General features: G+C 38.9%; 3 protein-coding genes across 13 annotated transcripts; 2 read left to right on the top strand and 1 right to left on the bottom strand.

Moving 5' to 3' along the window:
* On the top strand, nucleotides 1-7,797 carry tbxas1 (thromboxane A synthase 1 (platelet)). Of its 7 annotated transcripts, none has more exons than XM_077567329.1 (15): nucleotides 1-134; nucleotides 216-326; nucleotides 664-811; nucleotides 963-1,056; nucleotides 1,690-1,742; nucleotides 1,827-1,923; nucleotides 2,550-2,666; nucleotides 2,799-2,887; nucleotides 2,968-3,116; nucleotides 3,912-4,042; nucleotides 4,153-4,479; nucleotides 4,562-4,650; nucleotides 4,751-4,888; nucleotides 6,706-6,868; nucleotides 6,954-7,797. In XM_077567329.1, the coding sequence occupies exons 3-15, from the start codon at nucleotides 717-719 to the stop codon at nucleotides 7,044-7,046; spliced, it is 1,635 nt and encodes a 544-aa protein (XP_077423455.1). In that variant the 5' UTR covers nucleotides 1-134; nucleotides 216-326; nucleotides 664-716; the 3' UTR covers nucleotides 7,047-7,797. The 7 variants fall into 7 exon arrangements, with proteins under 7 accessions (XP_077423455.1, XP_077423451.1, XP_077423450.1 ...); XM_077567325.1 differs by having other exon boundaries at nucleotides 661-811; XM_077567326.1 differs by having other exon boundaries at nucleotides 34-184; nucleotides 247-326; nucleotides 661-811.
* Nucleotides 6,007-25,557, bottom strand: parp12a (poly (ADP-ribose) polymerase family, member 12a). Of its 2 annotated transcripts, none has more exons than XM_077567322.1 (13): nucleotides 25,186-25,557; nucleotides 20,565-20,700; nucleotides 20,172-20,439; nucleotides 19,990-20,103; nucleotides 15,795-15,954; nucleotides 12,980-13,157; nucleotides 11,773-12,014; nucleotides 9,188-9,257; nucleotides 8,966-9,093; nucleotides 8,716-8,867; nucleotides 7,101-8,595; nucleotides 6,926-6,983; nucleotides 6,007-6,852 (listed from the first exon to the last, which is right to left on the bottom strand). In XM_077567322.1, the coding sequence occupies exons 1-11, from the start codon at nucleotides 25,503-25,505 to the stop codon at nucleotides 8,336-8,338; spliced, it is 2,028 nt and encodes a 675-aa protein (XP_077423448.1). In that variant the 5' UTR covers nucleotides 25,506-25,557; the 3' UTR covers nucleotides 6,007-6,852; nucleotides 6,926-6,983; nucleotides 7,101-8,335. The 2 variants fall into 2 exon arrangements, with proteins under 2 accessions (XP_077423448.1, XP_077423449.1); XM_077567323.1 differs by having other exon boundaries at nucleotides 15,768-15,954; nucleotides 25,186-25,548.
* LOC144053189 (uncharacterized) lies at nucleotides 18,027-23,553 on the top strand. 4 transcript variants are annotated; one of them, XM_077567334.1, is made up of 5 exons: nucleotides 19,950-20,576; nucleotides 21,175-21,559; nucleotides 22,101-22,140; nucleotides 22,224-22,717; nucleotides 23,437-23,553. In XM_077567334.1, exons 3-5 carry the CDS (start codon nucleotides 22,125-22,127, stop codon nucleotides 23,467-23,469), a joined length of 543 nt encoding a protein of 180 aa, XP_077423460.1. In that variant the 5' UTR covers nucleotides 19,950-20,576; nucleotides 21,175-21,559; nucleotides 22,101-22,124; the 3' UTR covers nucleotides 23,470-23,553. The 4 variants fall into 4 exon arrangements, with proteins under 4 accessions (XP_077423459.1, XP_077423458.1, XP_077423457.1 ...); XM_077567333.1 differs by lacking the exons at nucleotides 19,950-20,576; nucleotides 23,437-23,553 and adding an exon at nucleotides 18,027-18,171 and having other exon boundaries at nucleotides 22,224-23,423; XM_077567331.1 differs by lacking the exon at nucleotides 23,437-23,553 and having other exon boundaries at nucleotides 19,872-20,576; nucleotides 22,224-23,423.
* Nucleotides 25,558-25,982: the final 425 nt, after the last annotated feature.

Here is a 25,982-nt window from a genome sequence, read left to right as displayed (position 1 = left end):
TGTATCCTTTTTCTCGCCTTTCGCTTGCGATTTAAAGATAAACGAAGAAGATTCGATGCGACTTGCGAATGGATAAATATGCAGGTTTTGATTGTCAGATATTGGTTTTAAGGGCAAGAATCTGGAAAGACAAGGTAGTTTCATAACCAGAAATCTAATCTGCAGAAAAGCGCAGTTCATGAAGGTCAGTGTCGATGTAGACGTTCTCATTCCAGGAAATGATTACTTGTACGTTGTCAAACCCAGGGCACAGGCACAGTCAAATGGGATCAGAGCTGCTGAGATGACTTTTTAAAAGATTCGTTTTGATTGACATTGCTTGAGAGGTATGCTTTTGGGATTCTTTCTCGTTGTGGTTTGCAGTGGTGTTACTGTTTTGCATCCTAATAAGCTGTTTCTAATTCTATGTTTTGGTTATACTTGAGAGTGCACAATAAAGACAACTACAATATGATAGAACAGAGCATTACTGTCTTTCAAACGCCTAATTTCTTGTTAAATCTAATTGTACAAGTGTATAACCTAGTTAAATGTCCGAAGATGTTTTATTAAGTCATATCATATACAGTATATGGTACAAAACCATTTATAGTTTACTCTTCTATTTTTGTTTGATATGATATAATGGTTGTGTTGAATATAAATTCTGTTTTATTTTAGAAGTATTGACTGGCTGCTTGTGGCTGAGAGATCTGACCTTTTTTAATAATTACATCATGGAGGCCATAGTTAACTTTCTAAACATATTCCACATGGAGACCAGCGGATTATCTCTGACACTTGGTCTGCTCTTCCTGGCTCTGCTGTACTGGTGAGCATGTTTGTAATGTTCTGATTGCTTCCACAATTAGGTCAACAACTGGAAAAAGTCACAACAGACCTTCTTAGTGGTCAAAATGGATTAGCCACCTAATGAGAGAATATGTATCTTATTTTGTATCTCATTTGTTTTTGTTTCACAGGTATTCCGTTTACCCCTTTTCAGTCCTTACTCGATGTGGAATCAAGCATCCAAAACCAGTCCCCTTCTTTGGCAATTTATTCCTGTTTCGTCAGGTGTGTTGTGGACAGGAAGATTTTGAGTGGAACAACTAAAGAATTTGGATTCATTGTAAAACGGAGAATCTTTTGGTTGTATAACTCACAAGAAAATGTTTAAGGAAGCATCCTGCCATCCATCCACTTTTCCTTATTGGGTCACGGATGAGCTGGCAACTATCCCAGCGGAATTTAGGCCAGTCAGTCGCAAGGCACATATAAACAAACACATTCGCACCTGTGGATAATTTACAGTCGTTAATAAACAAGCCAACTTCACGCCAGTTGAGAGTATTGTTTTTTTTGAACAGTTATGAGTTGTCGGAATAACATGTCTGTGACCTTTTCTTCCTCTAAAAAGCCAGAGGATCAAAAATTTACATTTTTCACCCTCTTTGAAGACCCCTCGTTGAAATTGGCCTGCATTCAGTGGACTCAAATAGAAAGGAAGCACCACGGGCAGTGTCATCATGAGAATTTCATTGCCTTGAGAGCATGGGAACTTTTTGAACCCCAAATTTTAAAAAAAAAGCTCATGTTTGCCCCATGTGCCAGCCAGGAAATCGGTCGTGCTGGTTTTGCTTTATACTACCTGTAGTAAAACAAATGTACATTAAATCTGAATTTGTTTACATGCCACACTCATTTCAGGGGTTTTTCCATCCCGTGTCTGACCTCATAAAGACATATGGTAGAGTTTGCGGGTAGGTACGAAACATCTTCTTCGTCTCAGACATGCAGAGTTCAGCGTTAGTGACGGCCTCCACTTTCTACTTTCTGTGTTTTAGGTATTATTTGGGAAGGAGAGCCGTGGTGGTCGTGGCAGACCCCGACATGCTCAGACAAGTGATGGTGAGGGAGTTCAGCAGCTTTCCGAACAGAATGGTGAGCGCACGAAGAACATCATGCAACATGTAACTTATCTCACTTCCTGCCCTTTTTTGAGGTCGCCTTAGCTGCTGTTTTTCACCCACCGCCGCTCACAATATTAGGTACACCAATGAGATTCAAAAGAAAGCTGTACATAAGTATGTCTTTTTGAAAAGATAGTATTTCTTAGAATTGATTACCACTGCATCAGACTGAGATCCAAAACGTATTGCATTGTGAGGACCAGAATATTGTCTGGCGAAAGGGTGTACTTAACTCTTTGACTGCCAAAAACGTTAAATAACGTTTAGTAAAATCCTATGGAGGGGTGCCAAAGACATTAAAAGACGTTTTTTTTTTTCAAAACAGAGGTGAAACTAACCATTTTCTATTGTTGATTATTGAAAAACGGAATAAGGTAGAAACAAACTTTTTTTTCTGATGAAAGATGAGAGTCCAATCTTTCATTTGGTAGTATGTGTGTTTCCATAGTCCAAACATATAATTTTCTGTGGACCTTGAAAGATCAGTCAAAAATGCTTAAATCCCTTTTCTGAAAACGTCTGGCAGTCAAAGAGTTAAAAATTAAAAAAAAAATACTTCAGATGCCATTGTGAAGTTAATTAAATGTTCCCTTGTAGACTAATCGCTTTGCCAACAAACCTATGAGTGATTGTCTGCTCATGTTGAAGAATGAGCAGTGGAAACGAGTCCGCAGTATACTGACTCCATCCTTCAGTGCTGCTAGAATGAAAGAGGTGAGGGCCAAATCCATCAACCCGATACCGATACCTGGCATCAGTACTCACCACTCCCTTCTGAAAATATGTGTGTTAGGTTAATCTCAGGCTGTAAAGTGCCCAAAAGTGTGAATGTGTTTGTTTCAGTAGATGGTTCCACTCATCCAAACAACCACAACTGCTCTGATGGACAATTTGGATGTCTATGCCGAGTCAGGGGAAGCCTTTGACATTCACAGGTGAACGCAAATTTCATACACAATACTAGACGGGCAATTGAGCCAGTAGAATTGAATTTCTCTCTACTCTTCAATACAAGGTGTTTTGGCTGCTTCACTATGGACGTAATAGCCAGCGTGGCGTTTGCAACTCAGGTGGACTCTCAAAACGACCCAGACGATCCATTTGTCCGCCATGCACAGATGTTCTTCTCCTTTTCTTTCTTCAGGCCCATCATGCTTGTTTTCCGTAAGGACAGCCTGTTTTATCGTGTAATTATAACATTAAGAGGGCATGTGTGTACTGAAAAAATGGGTGTAACTATCTGTAAGTATAGATATTTGAATTATTCAATGAACCGTGGGACCTACTATTGTGAATAGTGAAAATTTGTGAGTGATTGACACGCCCTTTAAAAAGGGGTTTGTAAGTATGTACTGTATATATGCCATAAGATGGCGGCCGAGCTATAAGGGCCATAACATGAACATGTTGCTTTAACGTCTGTATTCAAGAGTTAAATTATTCAACACAAACAAACCACCATCCCATGAGGCTCCTAAATAGCATTAGCTAGCGTAGCACAAACTGATATGTCACACATGTGACATCTGACATGAGTAAATGTGCACACTATCACTTCACACAAGACCTTTTGGTATTATATAAACACAATAATAAACATTTAATATACAGAAAAAAATTGCAAGAGCAAAGTAGACTACACTGGCCATTAGCTGAAGAGAAGCAGAAATGTTCACTTTTGAGAGTGCATTCAAATACTGCCCAAAAAAAGAGTACATCTCAAAGGATTGATTCTATTAACACTAAGATTCCATGAGATGGTGCATAAATCATTTTATGACTTTGGCCTGAATCCAAGAAACAGCAAATAAATATTTTAGTAATGATGTAACAAAGAAAATCTGCAAATGACGGACCGCCAATATGTGGGGGTTCCCTGAGATTGTGACAATATATAATCCCACCAGTATGTGTGGATTAACATGAATTTTTGGGGGGGTAATTTGTGAATTGATGCAGTTGCTTTTCCTCACATCATGGCTCCACTGGTGGGGATCATCCCCAACAAACGTCGCCGCCAAATGAATGAGTTCTTCATCAACAGCATTCAGGGGATCATAAGACAGAGGGAGCAGCAACCTCCTGAGCAGGTCTGAGCACATTTTCTTAAATGCACTGTGACCATTACACAACTCTTCATATTTTTGTGCAGATAACATTTGTGATTGTTTTTGTTTTGTTTTAACGAATCAATACATAGAGGCGGCGGGATTTCCTTCAGCTGATGTTGGATGCACGCAGCAGCAAGGTGCGTGCGTCTTCGGAACACTCTGATGCGGCGACCCACGACGTTGAGTGTGAACCCAAGAGTCCGCAAGCTGGCCCTCAACTTCCGGAATCGTCCGCAAGACGTCTGACCAAAAAGGTGATAACGGAAGATGAAATTGTCGGCCAAGCTTTTGTCTTCCTGTTGGCTGGCCACGAAACCAGCAGCAACACGTTGGCCTTCACTTGCTACCTGCTGGCAGTCCATCCGGAGTGTCAGTGCCGAGTCCAGGAGGAGGTGGACGACTTCTTCGGCAAACATGTGAGCTTGTCGCCTTGTTTGTTGTTGATTCTGAAGCTGAAAGTTTGGCCATCCAGCACGTACGTGTTCCTTGTCACTGTAGGAGTCGCCTGACTACACTAACGTCCAGGAGCTGAAATATTTAGATATGGTCGTATGTGAAGCATTACGGCTCTATCCTCCTGGTTTCAGGTGATGGGAACAATCATTCATTATAGTCTTCAATAAAAGACCCAGACAAAAGAGAGACGTAGAATTTAAAAAAAAAATAAAAATTCTGACGGTTTTCAAGGTTTTCGCGAGAAATCGAGCAGGACTGCGTGGTGAACGGAGTGTGCCTCCCAAAAGGGGCCCTGTTGGAAATACCAGCTGGTTTCCTTCACTATGACCCGGAGCACTGGCCCGAGCCAGAGAAGTTCATCCCTGAGAGGTATACATCAACAGAGCTTCCAAAATACAATAAATGTTACTAGTTATTTAAAAGTGACATAATGCTAAGTTTTATTATTTATATTATATTATTTATTACAGGGATGTGATTTTTCCGCTAATTCGCGGAATTCTGCTTTTTTTATCTCCCCCCCCAAAAAAAAAAATCAGATTTTTTTTTTTTTTTTTTTTTAGTAGTTCATTGTGAATGCACATGACTCCGACAGATAACATCTTCTGCTATAACAAAGACATTTGTGGTATGCTCTAATATGAGTTACTTTTCATTTGGTCATGATACAATTATTTGTTCATGAAATTTGAACTCTTCAACATTATTTATGTGTTAACTTAGTAATCACATTAGTTAGATATGATGATATTCTCAGTGATAGTTTTTAAAAGCAAAGGCAGTCCAATGTTTTTGAATGTGACTGATTTTGAGTTGACTAAAACTGCCATTTTATATGGGATAGTTCAAAGAAAATTTATGCTGTTGTTTTGTCTATTTCTTTGTCATGTGAGTGCATTGAAAGTACTTAAAAACACGGAAAACCCATGAGCGAGTGCCAGCGGCCCCCAGACCCCCGGCTAAATTTTCAGATAATTTCACTTTGGTCAAATCACATCCCTGTTATTATTACATTAGTTTTAGTACCAGGGAAAACGGGCACGTCTTTGATTGCTTAAAATTATTAAATAGGATAAGAGCAGGTACATAACAGTAACACTTGAGAAGGTTCTAATCAAGTGGGGCCGAGTGTATATATTACAGTATGTGTCAAGTTTTACATGATCAGTTTTAAGAAAAAAAACATCCACCTGAAAATGTAATAAATCCTTAATAATGTAATAAAATATTACTTTATTGGTAAAAATGATATTATGATATCAGTATTTATTTTTTTTTTACATTTTTAGTGAAATTATTACATAGGCTTTTATAACATTTTTGATCGAGTTAGGTGAAAATTTTAGTACATTTTCAGGAAATGATTACATTATGTGGTGCTACCCAAGGGTACAGTTCAGCTGCAACCCTATTGAAAAAAGTATGCAGAATTATATTAAATACACTAATGGCTTTTTACAAAATCTTCAAAAACAGATTACAAACAGTAATATTCCATAACTTTTTTTTATTAGATAGAATTGTGACATACAATAATAGTATGTTTCAGTTAATGTGCCATTTGAAATTGGAAATACGTAGAATACCGTTCATGCAGTTGAAAATAACTATTACGTACAAACATTATTTTTTATTATTACAATCATTATTTATAGGTGTGTACGACTATGCTTTCTATGCTTAGCTTGGAGCACACAGAGAAAGAACTCTTTATGCATATGAGCCGATTTAGATTGAATTTAGTCAACTTTTTATCTTGATTCCATTTGTTCACATAGAAGGAACTGGGTTGTTGGACAACGCAGCGTAAATCCAGCCTTTGACATCTCTATTCTAAAGTAGCCAACTGACATTCAACACAAACATGCTCATATTTTGCAGTTTTATTACTTCCTTCTCTCAGAAATTTGAAATGCAGCAAAACTGAAATGACAATGACTGAAATTTGCCTTCAGTCATGTCAGTTTGATAAATTGTGAGACTGGAAAAGTAATATCATTAAATATGAAAGACACATTATATAAGATCAGTTGTATCCAAACAGAATAATCCATGGTGATTTACATTTGACGTTGGCACCCATTGTGAGTCTACTAATGTAGATGCATAATGTTATTCCTCAATTGATAATTTTGGTTTTGGTCAATTCAAGTGTGCAAAATTAAAAGCATGCATCGCTCCTCTAGATTCACCCCTGAGGCTAAAGCCAGTAGGCACGCTTTTGTATACCTGCCTTTTGGGGCTGGGCCCCGCAACTGTGTGGGTATGAGGCTCGCCCAACTGGAGATCAAGATGGCTCTGGTCCATCTCTTCCGCAAGTTCAACATCATGACCTGCTCTGACACAAAGGTGGGTCGCATTACTTATTTCATATATGTATATATATATATATATATATATACACACCTTTCTGAAGCATCTTTTCTTCCCCCAGGTTCCGCTGGAGTTAAAGTCATCAAGCACCCTGGGACCCAAAAATGGCATTTTTGTCAAGATCACAAGAAGAGACAAGAATCAACAAATGTGATGAGATACTTGGGTGTTCCAGGCTGTTTCTAATCTCTATATACTGTATATGTACCTTTCCTCAATCCTGACTAGCCTCCCAATTGCTGCTGCTGCTAAAGACTTCATGCTTGGTTTGTGTTCCGAGTTCTGACATGCACTAGTGTCAACTGTGGGAACAGTGGGACCTAGTAAAGAGGATGATCAATTTTAGGATTATGGCAAAGACAGTACTTGAGGGGTGTTGCGTGTAGAAATGACTTTAACCCATTTTGAAATAAGATAGAAAAAGTGAATACTTCTAAATACACTGTACATTAACATGGCATGTTTTAGAATGATGAAATATGCTAAGCATTCCTAACCAACACCTGGTTAACTTGCTGTATTCTGGATGATTACTTAAACAAAAAAAAAAAGAAGTAAAACAATTTTTTTGAAGTAGTCATTTATTAAACAATCATGTGCAGTGACAAGTTAAAAGAAATGTGATTTTTTTTTTTGACAAAGTGTCATTGAAAAAACTCAAATATAACAAGAGAAAAGTCAAAGAGCAATTGTAATTCAACAATGTAGAAACCCTAGTTCTGGTTTGCTGAACATGTAGAATAAACAGTATTGAACCTAGGGGGGGTGATTCAAACCTTAAAAAAAAAATATATATATATATATATATATATACAGTACCTTATTTATTTTGCTTTCGGTGCACAGACTATAAAAGGTGAATCAGCTCAGACAAGTGATGTATGTAATAAAAGGTCAGAAGCAAACTCTCATGTGTGTTTCACAGTGCCTGTCGTTAACTTATTTTTGCATTTATGTGATGATTGGAGACGTTATCAAGGAAAAGTCATGATTCACAATTGTATTACACATTCATGTTCCAATACTGATCATTGTTTTGCTTTTTGTAAATGTAATGTCACTGGATCTGCAGTTCAAATGTTTTAGAATGCAAGAAGTTTGATAATACAAAAGTAATTAAAAACAAATTTGAATTTGGAGATGCAACGTGCGTCCCCGAATGGATCGTTTGTTCAATCTCACAGATTTTATTGCAGTTACATTTGTTTATTTCTTATTATTCATTCTGTGTTATCCTAAAGAAATGTTCAGTTAAATTCACAATTTTTAAGCTGCAGTAAGTGACTATTTTTTACTTCATTTTATAAATACTGGATTTCTTTTCTGCCTTTGTTACTTTGACATTTAAATTGTGTTGATCCTCGGGATAAGTGAATCATAAATTCTCATTGCAAACGCTACAACCATTAAACGACAGCCTTTTGAAGCCCTCTCAGTCCCCTGCTATTGCTCAGAGTAATCAATAATGTACTCCGGATAAATCTGATGACTTTCAAAGATGACAAAAATATTGGGGTTCTTCCTGTCATCAACACAGCTATCATAAAGGGTTGTGCTTTGTCCTTTGGCTGGTGGACGGGCATATTGGCTATTCCCCTGGGTGTAGTCGCCTACCAGGACCAGGGCCACAAACATACTTTTGGTTCCACCTTTGGCTTTGGCATAGCGATTTGAGTAAGAAGCCTGTTTGGCAAAGTAGCTTCCTGGAAAGACAATTTATTCAAGTCAGCATTTAAAAATGCACGCTGTTTTCTCAATGGATTTTTAGCTCTTACATTGCAAGCTAACAAATCCTTTTCAGACGGGAAACGGGGTATCATCACCTTTGCCGTAGGCGGTGCCGTGGATGCCGCTCATCCTCCAGTCAAAGTTTTGCTCACAGATGGCTGCGATCAAGTTGTCGCTTGTCCCGTGGAACAAGTACTGCTCAATGACAGGTTTCCCTCCATTCCTCTTCTTCATCTGTTCTCTCTGCCTGAATGCACAAAAAAATATATATAAATAATTTTGTGTCGTTAGGCATCCAAAGCTATCATTTTGATTTTCAAACCCGGTGTGAGATTTAGTGTGTACAATTGAAAGCGTGTCCACAGAGACGGATTCTGGATCCTCTTGATACTGTAGATCGTACTCTTTGGCATTGTTGTCTTGAACAAACATTCAATCCTGTTGTACTCGCTAGACTTGGGAAGAGGCACGAGCTGTGACGAGAGAGACAATGCAGAGCTTACTAAATAAATTCACAAAAGAATCACTAAATGTCCAGTGCAGTAAAAAAAAAAAAAATGAAAATACCTTGTATCCAATGTCAGGCAGAGCATTCTTGTCCCAATGGGGAGGACATTCTTCTGTCAAAGACTTTGAGCTGCGTGACAAAACATTAAAGAAGATGCAGTATTGGAAAAAAAATTCAAAAATTCAAAATTTTTAATTTATTTATTATTAATTCAAAATATTAGGATGCATACATGTTAATTTATGTACATACTGTATATATTTATGTTTATACTTTGTGTGCTTTCACATTGCATGCCATATTCTTGAAGTACTATATTTTCATTTGATGTCATCCGTTTTAAATATTGGCAATACAGTGGCACTCCAATGACTCAATGTAACGTTGCTTGAGTGCGCGTGCATGCCTCTGCTCTTCTCCATTTCGCTCCCAATTAGTCCAATGCGTAATCAAATACTAACAACTGGGAAGAAAATAATTCACACTCCACTTATTTTGAAGGGAAGTGTCAAAAATGCGTCACAAGAAAACTGCTGAGCTCTAATTGGTCGTTGCCTGAGCAACATTGATGATGTTTCTACTTGCTGCCCCGAGACAGATACAAATTGCTGGATTTTGCTACTTAACGCAATATTAACCAGAATACCATAGTTAGACCAGTGGGGCTGCATAGAACATATCGCAAAAAAAAGTTTTGGGTGGTTGACTTACCCTTTAAGAAAGGAATTCATAAATGCAGCTAAAAACCTTGTTTACACATTAGTATTATTATTATGGGTAACGAACACTTTTTCTTTGTATTTTTGAAAGGATAATACACTATCACTGTTAAATTCGCAAGTACTGTATAATTAAGATTAAACTTGTCTTAATGCAAAAAATTATTTGAATACTCACTGGATTTGTAATCATTAATGGATGGATGAAAATGGATGGATGTTGTGATTGCAGTAGCAGTGCGTTTACAGTGCTTTGATGAAGTGTTAGTTAATGTCTAAGATAAACAAAGAAATGTAAACATCATAGATATCCCAAATATACATGCCAAGCAGTTTTAAGACTGTGATTTTTTTTTTGCCAAGCTGAGTACATTTCCACTGACCACACAAACACCCAAGCCTGTTCTAGACCTGTTCAATCACTTAATCACTTCAATAGAACCTGTCTGCCAAAATGAAGTCCAGAGGTGGCAAATCCAGGTCCACAAAGTAAAAGCCCTGTCACAGTTTGGCTTTAACCCCTTTAGCTAGCTCCTTAGCAAGCTCCCCGGGTGACTGTTTATCTGCTTGGGAGCTAGCTAGCTAGCACGAGGGGCTAAAGCCAAACTGTGGCAGGGTTTTTTACTTTCTGGACCTGGATTTGCCTGAAGTCAGCCAGAACATTTGAAAAAGCTGCAACAAAGTCAAGTCAATGTCACTGTCTGTAGAAATTCAAGAACAAATCTATCAGTCTGGAAGGGGACTCCAGCAAACTATGGTGAGGGCCATTATCCACAAATTGAGAAAACGTGGAGCAGTGGTCAGGGATGTGATTTTCGCGGAATTCCGCTTTTTTTATCTCCCCCCCCCCCCAAAAAAAAAAAAAAAAATTATTATTATTATTTTTTATTTATTTTTATTTTTTTTAGTAGTTCATTGTGTATGCACATGACTCCGACAGATAACATCTTCTGCTATAACAAAGACATTTGTGGTATGCTCTAATATGAGTTACTTTTCATTTGGTCATGATACAATTATTTGTTCATGAAATTTGAACACTTCAACATTATTTATGTGTTAACTTAGTAATCACATTAGATATGATGATATTCTCAGTGATAGTTTTTAAAAGCAAAGACAGTCCAATGTTTTTGAATGTGACTGATTTTGAGTTGACTAAAACTGCCATTTTACATGGGATAGTTCAATATACATTGAAAATTTATGCTGTTGTTTTGTCTATTTCTTTGTCATGTGAGTGCATTGAAAGTACTTAAAAACACGGAAAACCCATGAGCTCCGGGGGGCAAAGCCCCCCGTGTCCCCCCACCAGGGCACTGCCAGCGGCCCCCAGACCCCCGGCTAAATTTTCAGATAATTTCACTTTGGTCAAATCACATCCCTGAGTGGTGAATCTTCTCATGAGTGGCTGATCTACAGCACACTGATCAGCTCATCCAGGAGGTCACAAAAGAAGTCAGGCTTCCCTCACTTCTGTTACGGTCAGTGTTCAAAAAGCACTGCTGCCTAAAGAGCCGATTGAGATTTTTACATTTGTTCGATCATCTTAATTTAAAGTGGGAAAACTATGCAAAACTCTGCCATTGGTTCTTTTGGTTGTGACGCAGAGCATGTAAATTTACTAAATGTGCTGTCAGCCACCATCGTCATTTTTGTTATATAATACTTATGCATGCCATTGTTGCCCATAGTGACGTACTGTACATGAGCGCCACTGTCACAGACTACCTTTTTAGGAAATGACTCAAAAACAAAACAATGATTGATCATTTTCATAAACTTTTTTAAATATTTACATTTTAGACTCCACGACATTGTTGAAATAAGCGTGTGACAAAATGACGTTCGGGTTTACTAGTTTTCAGTTGAAAACAACACTGTCAACAGAAGAACAACATCATCTGAATGTGTGACGTACGTACAATGGTCTCTTCCGCAAGATCTCCACATCACTGGAGGACACAAAGAGAGGCCTCCTTTGGACCTTCCGCCTGGTTGAATATTTTGTATTTACTTGATACATCTGCTGACTTCCCTCTTTGTTTTGGAAGTAGATTACATACTGCTGTTTGCCAGCAGTAAAAGCAATTTGTGTCTTTTGGTCTACCGAATAACTACTCTCCAGTGCTTCGGAAGTGAGAGAGGCGGGCTTGTCAACCTCGCTCTGAAGAGACACAAAGGGACAACATGAAACAAAGCAGTTGTAACAAACAGTCAAACTCGGTATTGCGACTCATATGCCTCAAAAATCAAACAGAACTGAGAATTGGTTTCAGTAAGCGACTAAAATTCACTCATCTTTAGTTTTTGTTCTTTTTTGTGACGCCAGAGTGATTACCACCAAAATGGAAATGTAACTGGAATGCAGATTTGGACATGGCAAGAGGTTTGTGATATGTAATGCTACACTATGTTGGAAATTTGACTAGTAACAAGTTTTTTCCCCTCAACATAAAACACATTTAGTTTCAGTACATGCAGTTGCTCTGAAATTCATATTTCAAACGTTGGTCATTTTTGGGAGGAAAATGCATGTGAACAGAACCTCTGAGATGGATTCACTGCATTAATTGAACTGCGACTGTACTGTATATGTGCAAACATTATTTTTATTTTATTTTATTTTTTTGACAGTTAACTCTTTGACTGCCAAAAACGTTAAATAACGTTTAGTAAAATCCTATGGAGGAGTGCCAAAGACGTTAAAAGACGTTTGTTTCAAAACAGAGGTGAAACTAACCATTTTCTATTGTTGATTACTGAAAAACGGAATAAGGTAGAAACAAACTTTTTTTTCTGATGAAAGATGAGAGTCCAATCTTTCATTTGGTAGTATGTGTGTTTCCATAGTCCAAACACATAACTTTCTGTGGACCTTGAAAGATCAGTCAAAATGCTTAAATCGGCTGGCACCCACGGCATCCCTTTTCTGAAAACGTCTGGCAGTCAAAGAGTTAAGGTCAATCACTGAAAACAGACTGCGTTTGGTTTATCAATGGTCGTCAATCTGCTTCACAAAATACTCTCAACCTGACTCAAGCAAACACAAAGCCTCCAGCCTCAATAGTCCAGAATGCGAGTTGTATACATTCATAACCTACAGTCATAATACAAACAATTACAACTAACCTGACCAAACTCCTGCCACTGGCCAATGTCATCCTGCCAGTACCAGAGCCACTTTGTTGTCAGATTAAATTTAAGTCCCTTTGCTACAGCGTTGGCTGTGGACAGGCGATGCACAGACGCTCCGTTGAAAGTCATCTTCTGGAAGTCAACTGATTGCATTGCAGTGGCCTGGAGGAAACTGAAAGAAAATACATTGTTTATGCAAGCTTACTTAAACATTGCATTTCATCCTACAAATGATGAAGAATAAATAAATAAATAAAACAACCAAAGTAAGTGGACAGCAAAAAAACGAAACGAATTGCAGACAAAACAAACAGCCAAGATTATCAGTTGAAGCAAACAGAGAGAGACAAACGGTGACACCAGGAAACACAAATGCAGGGGACCAGATAAACAATGTTATGGAAAATAATTATTTAGCACGTATTAACATAACATACGCTATTGTGGACATCCGTATTTTCATTAATAGTGGGCTTTTCACTTCTTGTACATGAAGCAATAACTGAGTCACAGACTGCTTGCTTTCCTGTCTAGCTGACCCTCCCTTTCTCCTCCCAAAACCCTCTGGACAGGATTTGGAATTGGTCAGAATATGTTTATGTACGAGTTACTCGCAGTTGTCACCATTATAATCCATTATTTCACCAACATGCACATTTGCTCGTGAGGCATTGTGTGCCACCATTTTAACATGGTCCGCCATTTTGTGATTACTAATTGCGACCCAGCACACATTTAACTTCCATATCATCAGCTTTTACATACAGTAAACTTTACTTCACATCTTTTTAACGTATCGTCGCTGTGCTGTGAAAATCACACATTTTTATTTATTTTTTTTAATTGTATTATTATTATTTTTAATACATTTTTACCTTTATGGGATGAAACTGAATGCAGACATCCCAAAAACGTAAAAAAATAAATAAAATTTAAAAAATGGACATAGGCCTAAGTGTCACAGGACAGTGACAATATATATATATATATATATGAAATCACCCTCACATCTATTGTCTTTTGAATCCATTTGTAACACTGCTTCTCGTACTTATACTTATATTACTAAGGCCGTTGAGTCTTCAACATAATCACACACACTCTTCTCATCAAGACACACACTTTGCACCAATAATTCCTTTCTTGCATCCTGCCACACCTTTAATCCATTTTCAAAAGTATGTAAACAATTCTCGACACACAACTACTGTATCTCCGCAATGAGACAAAGCATTTAGTTTTAAAACACTCGCACACCTCAGTGCTTTAAATGAAGGATGTTTAAACAATACGTCGTGACATTCACTCACCCTACAACATCACCCGGGGTTGTTTGACATAATACTCATCTGAACAAATAACTACTAGAACAAGTACCTATTCAAACTATTACCCATTTGAAACACTCACTCACCTCTGTGGCCTTCTTACATAATAAACAAACTTTGTTCCAATATTGTGCTATCAAATTTGAAATATAAAATCTCATTCGTCTCTCTTAGAAAGTTCAAATATCTAGCCCCTTAAGAGGTAGGCAGAAATGTATCTATCAAAAGAAGAATTTCTGTGTACCTAAATTGTGGGCCCGCGTTAAATTGTTAAAATTTCTGCGAGGATGGCATCAAAGAAAAAAAGAAAAGTGAGCATAGGCCACGAGGTCATGGCACCAATTGAAAAGTTCTGATTCACTTCTACCGATCCTTTTATCTTTGATGCTTGCTATATTATACCAACAGTAACGACCAGAAGACTGTACATTCTCAGCTGAACTATTTCATGGATGCCAGAAAGATGGAGACACGGCCATGGAGTACTGGATTCAACCTGTAAGTGTGCAAGGGTGCAGATAGATAGCAAGAATCAGAGCCAGGAAGTCACAGCCGCACATTTGATTATCTACTTATGAGCCAAAGAGGCCTAATCTAACAAGGAAATGAAATAAAGCAAATGAAATCCAACTTGATCTATATGTAGGAATGTGCATTTTCAAACACAATAATCCATTTTGACATTTGAGAGAAGTATACAGCACCTCTGCCAAACAACAGCAGGGGAGGATCTACAGTATCTATCCATCTATCTAGGAATCAATGTCTTGGTTGTGACAATTGTATAAAGTTGGTGTTCCAATCGATCGGCCACCGATCGTGGTTGGCATATGTCGATCGATGCCTTTCATTAACAATCACAAAAACCGCTAACCTGCAGCTCGTACTTTGTAGCCTGCAGCCAACTAAAGACCAGTCTGTGTGCAGTGTAGCGTCCCTTGCCCCTTTCCTCAACACTGCACGGCAAACCAAATATATATGCTGCCATGTCGAGCTTTTATGTGTTTTGAGAGTATGCAGCTAATGATCGATAATTGGTAACAGAATGGGCAGCATAAAACCCTGATTGAAACACCGTTAGTTTAAACCTTGTGAGTAAAAGTGAATAAGTAAATTAAATGCACTGGATCTTGTCGTGTGTGGTTTGTTTCTGATCATTTCATTACTTAATATATGACCAAATATTAGAGACAGTCTATTTCTATACTTGTTTGAATGTAGAGATGGGAAAATGAAGCCTCATGAAGCTTCATGAAGCACTTTTACTATTTTTTTTACTCCTCTAGATGGTGCTCTTGGTTCAAATATAAAGGCTAGTGAAATGAAAATGTATTACATTTCCACGGCCTTTTTAAACCAATAGTGCCATCTAGAGGAGTCCAAAAGTATCACAAGTGCTTCATGAGGCTTCATTTTCCCATCACTATTTTAATGTTTCGTTGTGCTATACAAACCCTAAATTTTTAAACATTGTAAGCCACCCTGTAGTTGACGTCTGGTCTGCGTCGCTCATTTGCCTTGCTGGGTCACAGTAGGCTTTCTCAATCTCCTCCATGTTGGGCAAGTCTTTCCAGGTGACGCCATCAATGTCCAAAACCTGCCATCTATAAGGTAAGTGCCAGTGGACACGGAAACATTTCTCTGTAGGAAAAAAATAAATACAATTTACACATTTAACAAAACCCAACACATGTAATATTGGCAAATAAATATCAAAATGTCCAAACTAATGTATACATGTGTCTCAGACCAAGGGCCAACTGTCAATCAGGAGACGCAGGGTTCGACATAAACGGTGGACTTGATGGAAGCGACTGCCTTGATCTGCACTGCACTGATGCTATACTCACCAACATTTTGGCCACTGAGACTACATGCTTCACTATTTCATCCATACAAATTTAATTTTTGTTTTAAATTACAATAGATACCGGTGAAAGAAGAGTGTGATTATTTTTTTTAAATGGCTGCTTTGATCGTCCACTGACTGGCCACTAAGACAACGCTCTATTCTACTTCATTCACTCAGAGACCGATGAAGTATCGTTTCAAATCATATTATCTATATACTGAGGAGTATATACACACGTGGACAAAATTGATGATGCCCGTCTATTACGGTAATGAAATACCCACAATGGTCACGGAAATCATTTCAAACTTACAAAAGTAACAATAAATAAATACATATATTGAGAATTCAAAATCAGCCATTACTTTTGAACTCAACAGAATTATTAAAAAAAACAACAACAATAAAAACGAATGAAAACAAGCCTGGTCAAAAATGATGGTGTCTCTATAAAACAGTGAAAATAATTGGAGCAGTGGCATTCCCAGCACCCCCTCACCCAGCCACCCGTGCCACCCCGTACAAGATGGACAGATGAGAATTTTTTTTTAGCTTTTTGGTAAGGAACGTCAACTATGTTCATAGACGCAAAAATGAACCATGCCAATAAAATAACACTCCTACTGTGAAACATTTGAGGAGGCTCGGTTATGTTCCAGGGCTGCTTTGCTTCATCTGGTTTCTTGAATCTGTGCAAGGTACAATGACATTACAAAACTATCAAGGCATTCTAGAGAGAAATGTCTAGAAAGCTTGGTCTCAGTCGCAGGTCACACATCCAAAAACACCCAAGAATAGCTAGGTGAAAAGCACTGGACTATACTAAAGTGGCCTTTCATGAGCCCAGATCTAAATCCTATTGAACATCTGTGGATGGAGCTGAAGCATGCCAATTGGAGAAGATACCCTTGAAACCTGAGACAACTGGATCAGTTTGCTCATAAGGAGAGGGCCAAATTACTTGTTGACAGCTGCAGAAGTCTCATTGACAGTTACAGAAAAGTTGTGGCTACTACCATCATTTTTATCCTTTTTTTTTTTTAAATATATATTTCGGTTGAACGAAAATTAAAAAGTAATGGCTAATTGTGATTGTTTAATTTTAAATATATATATTTTCTTATTGTTACTTCTGTAAGTTTCAAGTGATTCAAGAGACCATTGTGTGTTTTTTTTTCTTACAATTTTGTCCATGTGTCTAGATATAGTATATGGTCCCCCAGGAACCCTAAAGGGACGAGGGACAGGACCTGCAAACCGAAATTTACCAGAAGGCACGCGGGCAGTGGAGCACAAGTCCACAGCAAGTCTTAGTGGGAGCCGGTGGTGACCAAAACTCTGTGAATGTCGGAAAAGTTGCCGAGGCCGGAAATGGGGAGCAGGAGAGGTCTCCTGGGCGCACCAGGTGTGGCAAGCGTCCTAGTAAGGCTTGAATACTGCAGACTGGTTTCATTAGCCCAAATCAACCTCTCCAGCTCCCCTAACACAGCTGAACCGAAAAGTTCCCCTGGTACCACAGGAACACCTCGGAGAACCCTTCTAGAGGGCTCCGACAAAGGGTACTGCGCCAGCCAAACCTCGCGGCGGGCCTTAATCAGGAAGGACATCCCCCGGCCGTGTTCCAGAGAAAAAAGGGCAAAGGGCATCAACTCAGCATCTAAATGGTCCAGCCGCAAGCAAAGTTGCCGTTCCGTGAGAAATCTCCTGTTGGAGGTAGCATCTGAATCGCCCCGGCGTTTTGATCGCCTCTGCCGAGCAGGGAGGCAGGGCCCCACAACCCCAACAGGCTGACTGGCAACCTCTCGTGCCTCAAGCACGCTGTAGCCAACACCCACATCGACAGACAGGCAAGCTTCAACACGGGAAGAGCTGTGGTGCCCCCGGAAACGGTCAACCTGGCCCTCCGCGGCCTTAATGATGGGACAGCAGCTAACACAATGGGGGGGGGGGATCCCTCCATAGCTAAAATGTTCCGTCCGCAGTGAACGCACGCGAAAATCTAAAAGGTAAGACGCGGACGCCAAAATTCACCCAGCACCAAAAAGATAGCGTTGAGCTGAGGGAAGGTGCACACGAAACGCAAGGAAAGAGGGCGGCTAACGTGGGGAAGGCTACGCCTCAACACCCTGTAATGTCCGAAAACCAAACGCAATAGTCATTACCTGAGGAACATCAAGGCAAAGAGCCGGCGAAACCCGACAGCGTAGCCGATACGACACAACGAGAAGGTGCACAAATGCTGCAGTCACCAGCAAAGGCGCACAGCAAATCACAAGGAAACTCTCCTTGGAGAAAGCCCAACAGCGGGCTGGGCACAAAGGCAAGAACAAATGTTCCAGCTGCACAGTTACATCGGAGCTTAGGCAGCAACCATCAAAGCCAGATGAGCAAACAGAGGAAACAGCTGTCAGTAAACTTTGCCAGTCCGTCATTCGGCAGCAGCTGGGCCGCCCATGCGTTATTGTCAGTATGTCATTATTTCAAGCAGAACCAAAAACTGTAATTGTCAGCCCTTCACCATTATTTTAATTGCACTTCCGTCATCGCTAAACTATACAGTTTGTCACCGCTATTTGAGGACTGTTCTCTGAATGGTTGTCTTCCGGGTATCACGCGGTCACCAAGCGGTAGGGTGGCCAGCTGTCCCAAATTGGGTCCCGTGTTCCGGCCGATTTTGCCCAACCTTATTGTTTTGTCCCGCTATTATGCAGGTCCCGTCCCGGCATCCCCATGTGTATGTCAATCACACAGTTGTCATAGTGATTCATACGATATACCCATTAAAAAGGAATTTAACTGTTAAATTCCTTCCTATTTACTTCTAACATTTATATTTGCGTTCTCATTTGCAAGCGCTTCTAATCAGTAGCAGAAAGAATTTAGGTAGCAGGCGGTGACGGGAACTACTTCATGGTTTTGCATCTAAGAATCATGGGAAATTTAGCCATACTATCCGCTAGTCTACCGGTCAGATTACGCAAGATGAGTTTTCTAGCAAGAACAATTTGGCTTATCTACTTTGCTGTATCTGCTAGAATCTAGCTGATTTTTCCAAAAGTCCAATGCATTTTACAGGGATGTGATTTGACCAAAGTGAAATTATCTGAAAATTTAGCCGGGGGTCTGGGGAGCTCATGGGTTTTCCGTGTTTTTAAGTACTTTCAATGCACTCACATGACAAAGAAATAGACAAAACAACAGCATAAATTTTCAATGTATATTGAACTATCCCATATAAAATGGCAGTTTTAGTCAACTCAAAATCAGTCACATTCAAAAACATTGGACTGCCTTTGCTTTTAAAAACTATCACTGAGAATATCATCATATCTAACTAATGTGATTACTAAGTTAACACATAAATAATGTTGAAGAGTTCAAATTTCATGAACAAATAATTGTATCATGACCAAATGAAAAGTAACTCATATTAGAGCATACCACAAATGTCTTTGTTATAGCAGAAGATGTTATCTGTTGGAGTCATGTGCATACACAATGAACTACTAAAAAAATAAAAAAAAATAAAAAATAAAAAATCTGAATTTTTTTTTTGGGGGGGGGGGGGATAAAATAAGCGGAATTCCGCGAATTAGCGGAAAAATCACATCCCTGATTTTATTTATCTGTAATGCATTTATTTTACCTTTTATGTGCAATCTAATCTTTTTTTTTTTAGGTATTTTTTCTTTAACCACGCACAGTGTGTCCTGTATGTTACATAGTGTTACAGCTACATAGTCAAATTAAAGGATTAAAGGAAAAAACATATAATATATAAAAATATACGTAAAATCTACAACTGAGAGTCCAGTGTTCATTACCTTTATAGCTGCAGTTTTCGTAGAGGAAGTAAAGGCAGATTTCCTTTGTACCAGAATCACTGACTGGCTTAGTTGCACCAATTGGCCCAGAGGAACTTCTCGCCCCTGAAAATCCTGCATGTGACAAACACACATATTAGACCAAAAGAAAAGAGCAAATATGATTCTGAAATTGTGTTTACCAGCCGCAGCAGTGGCTGGACTCCTCTGATTATCCGCGATGAAGCATTTATTTTTGTAGACTTTTGGAAGACTCTTAATCATCTCTGGACTGAATTGTTCAAAACTCTTGTGTGTCTTTGCATCAAAGTCATGGATTCTGGAACATGACGAGCCTTGTTTACAGACCCCTGTGGTGAAATGAGGCTTGCAGATGTGAAGCTTGTGGCACACAGAGGTGAACCGGCACAATCCGCTCTCACCCTCGCCCATATTGTAGTGTGAGCATATCTAGAAGAAAGAATTGAAAAGCAGGAATGAAGCACTCTTTTCCATTCTTCCGAAAAGACGTTTGACAGTATTAGAAGAATGAAGAAATAGTTGACTAAGTAATCATTTGCACCCGTACTACTTACCTCGGGAAGGAGGTAGGGGTCATTCTGTAGCAACAATTGGAACAATTGTTTTTCTGAAAGGTGTTGGAGGTCAAATTTCCTCAACAGCTCTGCATTATGTGCCGAAGTCAACGCGTGTGGATATTTACACTTTAATCTGAAAAAAACAAACCAAAAAAGCAGTTTTATCGGTAGTAAAAATAACACATATTTGCACTGCTTTCTGTATATTAGCAATTTAAGTACTAATGCTGATTGTGGTAACTGGCCCATAAAGGAGAGAACGATACTCGATTTTACCATACTTTCTGTGTGTGTGTTTTTTTGTTTTCTAATTCAGTCTGTTACTTGTTCAATCACTCAAAGTTGTAGCTGTGTCTGGCATTAAAGTGCTGCTCATAAAATGGGTTGCATGTATGTCATGGTGGCCTGCATCTAATCCAAGCTGCCTGTCGTATATATGCATTTCCAGCTGTTGCTGTGACCATTGTTCTATTGCCCCTCCCCTGGCTGCTCAACCGCTCTATCCTGTTTCCTGTCTACCATCGATCCATTTACTCCGCCCATATCATGTTTCTTTATTCAAGCTCCTTGGTCCTCTCTCCTCTGTTTACATGTTGGCATCTCCCAGCAAAGATCCCATCGAGGAGACGAGAACAAGGGAGGAGGAAAGATGGACAAACGTTTGGAGAAATGGAAATATTGTTCCTCGAAGACAGCATTCAAGCAACCATCAATCGTGTATAAATGATCACCTCTTGTATGAACTTGTACAGGTGTAACTAATAAAATGTCAGGTCATTTGCATATTTCAAGTCCTCTTTTAAAAGTAAACAATAGTTGTGGTGATGCACGTAGAAACGTTGTGACAATTTGGATTCACTTGTTCCATGACGTGTAGCAAGGTGCGTGTGAGTTAAAAGGCTGGGCGCGTCTTCCTGGAATGTTTGTTTCTCTCCTGTTGCTGCTACCTGAATACGGAAGACAACCAATTACTAAGAGCTAAACAAGCACAGGTGAGTTTTGGGATCACTTCTTACTTATATACGGTACTATACTGACTTAATAACGTGTGTTTGTCCAAAAAAGTTGAATTCATGGTGTTGGGATTAAAAAACCGCTGGAGTTAGTGTTGATGTTTAACTTGAAGAACTGACTGTTTAAATAGGACATATTATTATTCCTAATTCTGTCATGTTTAAATTAACAGGATGAGTTTACTGATCGAAATATTTGTGTATTTTGTCATTCTCTAATTAACTTAACATTGTTTTTTAGGTTCATTATTGTGTCTAGATTTTTTTTCCCTCTATTTTGCCTTTTTTTTTTTACTTGTATAATATTTATTTTAGTAAATTTTTTAAAAAATGTTTTCACTTTGTGATTTTTTTCTATCATTCATATTGATGGTTTGTTTTATTTAATTTATTTATTAATGATTTTTTTTTTTTAATGGCTGACTTTTTCCCTTTCTGTTGATATATATATATATATATATATGTTCTGATAATCCAATGAAATGTTATTTTCACCCATTTTTTTCCCATGTCTTTGCAGAACTTTCACTAAGTACTTGTAACCATGTGGCCAAATCAAGGTAGACTGTACATACATGATTTGATTTTCGGGGGGTACGAAATTGGTGTTTGAGTATTTTGTATATATCTATATTTACATCAGGTCCATCCAACCCAGCCTTTCCTCCTGGCTACAACCAGGCATACCCCCCCGCATACTCCGCATTGCCAACCGCAAGAGTCGATCCCCCGCCCCCGTATCAACAGTACCCGCCCATCCAGTATCCAAGAGGTGTCAATCCAGCTATGATACCCAATGCTCCCCGGGTTGCGACACCTTACGTGGGTGGTCCGGGACCTCACATCTACCCTGTGGCGCCTGGCGGGTATCCGTATCCAACAGCCCCCGTTGGAGGCTTTCACTCTGGTGCCTACCCGTGCTCTCCAAAAGGCTACCAACAACACCATTATAAGGGCCACTACTACAACAACGGCCATCTTTACCATGGGGGGATTCCCTTGAGGGGGGGGATTGGAGGGGCCCTGACTGGCATGGCCATGGGATTGGTGGCACATAAAGCCCACAAGAAGTTGAAGAAGGGGAAGAAGCTGAAGAAGGTACACAAGTTGTATAAGCACGGTTACTATGGTGGCAAGGTGAGACTGACAACTCTCGCATCACATGTCCAAACTTTTTTACACCAAGCACCACTCGCTAAGTAACTAATATCTATCATGATCAACATTAAAATACGGTAGAGTTAATTTTTCACAGATTTTTGCTATTTGCTGCGGGGCTAGGTTGAGTCCCAAAAATTTTGACGGCGACAGTTTGACCATGGTATTGATTAATTGACTTAACATTATTTCCCTTGGGAAAGTTGGGTGTCTTCCTTCTTCAAATTAAGAATATTTTTTAGTTTGCTTTAGTTTCATTACTACATTTTTAAAACATCCATCCATCTATTTTCCAAACCGTTTATTCAGTGGTTCCTTGTTTTCCCCTTCTTCTTTTCAGTTCCATGATTTGTACAGCTCATCAAATAGTGCAGATGAATTCACCTTTTCATTATTTCATATGAGGAAAATGTTTGAGCTTTAAAGGAGAAATGTTGCTTTATTTTAGTTTTTAAGTACCATTATACACCGGTTAAAATGTTTTTACATGTGTGTGGCAGTTACAAATATTACCTCAGTGTACAGTTACTTGTTTTGTGTGTGTGCGTGTCCATGAGAGTATTATGTTCCACTCATGAGGTTACACTGTAATTTGTTCATTTTGAGCTGCAGCAGGCCCGCAATGAGTGATACATTTCTGTTGTTTTGTTTCCCCCCATTAACAATGCGTTGACAAGTTTATTAATCTGTGTTCACAGTGTTCTAGCAGTAGCAGCAGTGACTCTGACTGAGGCCATCATCCAACTATATGCTACCATCTGAATATAAAGTGCGTGAACTGCTAAAAGGCATTCTCAATAAATGCTTTAACATAATTTCTGTGTACATAGCCACTTTCCAAATACAATGAATACTTCAACAGGATTTGAGGACTGATGTAGGTCACTATTTGACAAGGTATGGTTTGTATCAGTCTCAAAATCTCTAGGCCTATTACCACTATGTTACAGCCATTGATTGTCATTTTACTGGGTTATGAAACTATGTAATGTTGTATTTGTCATTAAAAAAAAATCTAATGGTGAGTTGGAATAATAAATGTATAAAAAGCTACAAATGTTCCTCATCAATATATTTAAAGTCGGAATGCACATTTCAATAAATTACAGTACAGTGAAAAACACCCTTTGTACAGTACCTTTCAAAGTCGGTTAGTTCCAGAATTTGCCAGTAAACGGTGCTGTGGCAACATCAATAGACTGAGACTGGACAGTGGACACGTGTTTCTGGCTAGCGCTGCGCTCCCGTCATAGATGAACAGACTTACAGTAGACAAGGGCAGGCTAAATCGCGTGCCAATGGGGCAGCCATGTTGGGAGGGGCGACTTTCCCATCAAAAGTAATGCATGAACATGTGTGGCGGCGGCCGTGAAGGCAGGGAAGTGAGTAAGCAATATTAAATTGTCTTGTAATGTGGAGATGTGGTACATGAGATGAAGAGGCAAAAGCAATTCATATTTGTTTTAGTCTTCACACAAAGCTGATTGTTTTAATAGCAAGCAACAAGTAGTGATGGCAAAATCAAAACAGTGTTTTAGTACATCCCGAAACTCAGGCGGAACTTGTGATTTGAAACGCTGCTACGAGGTCTGTATCAGAATGATGATGTCACGTGACTGTTCCATTTCGCATTCTATTACGCCCCAATGTTTCGAAAATAGTCACAATTATTGTTTCAGCAATTGAACAGTGATCATCATGTTATCATTTTCTTAAAATTGAATAATAAATAAAATCCTACCATTACAATATATGGAAATGTCACTTAAACGTAAAATATATCAAGCCTAAATGTAAAATAGTAATTTTTCGTATCTTCACCTTATTGGCTGTCGGCGACACTGCTGTACTGTTTGAATGTGATGTTTTACTATTGACAATTCCGAGCTTACATCATAAGTCAAAATAGTCTTACTTGGTGAAATGACGTTCTCCGCTCATTGAAAAGCACTGGAGTTTGGATCAATGTAATTTGATTTGTGAGGATTATTTGGATTTCAAAATGTGATGAAATGTTGTTTGACTATTATAACAATCTGCCTGATTTGTATGCTAGGCAAAAGCAATACGAGGTTCCCACCCCTAGTAGTCACCCATCATAGTCGGGATGATACCACCTCTGCCTCATTTTGAGCCAGGATAGTATTTATTTTTAAAAAGCTAAAACAATAAACCATGCCTGATGCATCTTAATAAACGTGTTACATCATCATACTTGAAGTAATTATAAGTACAGTAATACAGTTTAAAATCACAACTGATTTTTTATTTGTTTGTTTTTTTTCCATCAAAATTAACTGCTGCTTTTCAATACATATTTTAACCTCATCTCAATTACTTGGCTGATGAGTCTGTTTTAAAATGATAGATCACGATCATCACACACTAGCACACATACAGCAGGCCTACGACAGACTTCAGTACAACAAGCTAAGCATTTTACTCACCCAAACGCGCAGGTCCCCAACACATGAAACTTACACAAGTGCAAACTTTCACACTGTGTACACTCGCCAGGTTTCTTCTGGCAGATCCGTAGCGAAGTTTTGGCCACAATCACACTATCCAGGCTGAATATTTGACCCGCACCCACGGCCAGGACGCCGCTATCCACTGCTATTCTAGCTTCATCGGTAAGAACACAGTGAAGGACTGACGCCGCAACAGTAAACTTTTGCCTCAGTTTTCCAGTCAGGACCCTGAAGTCCGAACTGCCTTGGTCGTCACACAGGATCTGGATGATGAAATTAGACACATTTGCAGCCATCTCGGCGCAAGTTTGTGGACTACTGCCACGGGCTTCCGGGTTCCCAAGCTTGTATTATTTTCGAATAAACGAAAGTGAAACACATGATTCAACACTTCCTGGCTAGATCTCATTGCTCTTGGTTACAACATGAGGCGCTAGGACAGTCACAGACTCACAGGTATCATATCAGAAATGAGATTTGCCCATGGTCTCGTTTGCGTTTCAGTGTTAACATTAACATAAACATAGAAATCGATACAAACATAAAAGTAATCTAAAACGTTGGCTTGATGATACAGCTCCAATATTTTTCATCTCTCTCACAAGTTGGGGACTAAAAAGAAACTAAAAGGACCATAAATGTTCCAAAATATTCACCAAAAACACATTTTCTCATTCTGATTGCTGCAGTAGTTAGTTGCATACCATTGCTATCTACTACAGCAATCAGAATGAGAAAATGTGATTTTGTTGAATATTTTGGACTACTACTAC

This window comes from Vanacampus margaritifer, chromosome 6 (assembly GCF_051991255.1).
Source record: "Vanacampus margaritifer isolate UIUO_Vmar chromosome 6, RoL_Vmar_1.0, whole genome shotgun sequence".
In the NCBI taxonomy this organism is placed as follows: Eukaryota; Metazoa; Chordata; class Actinopteri; order Syngnathiformes; family Syngnathidae; genus Vanacampus; species Vanacampus margaritifer.
Note: the sequence above shows the minus strand (reverse complement) of the source record. Positions and strands in the feature narration are given on the sequence as shown.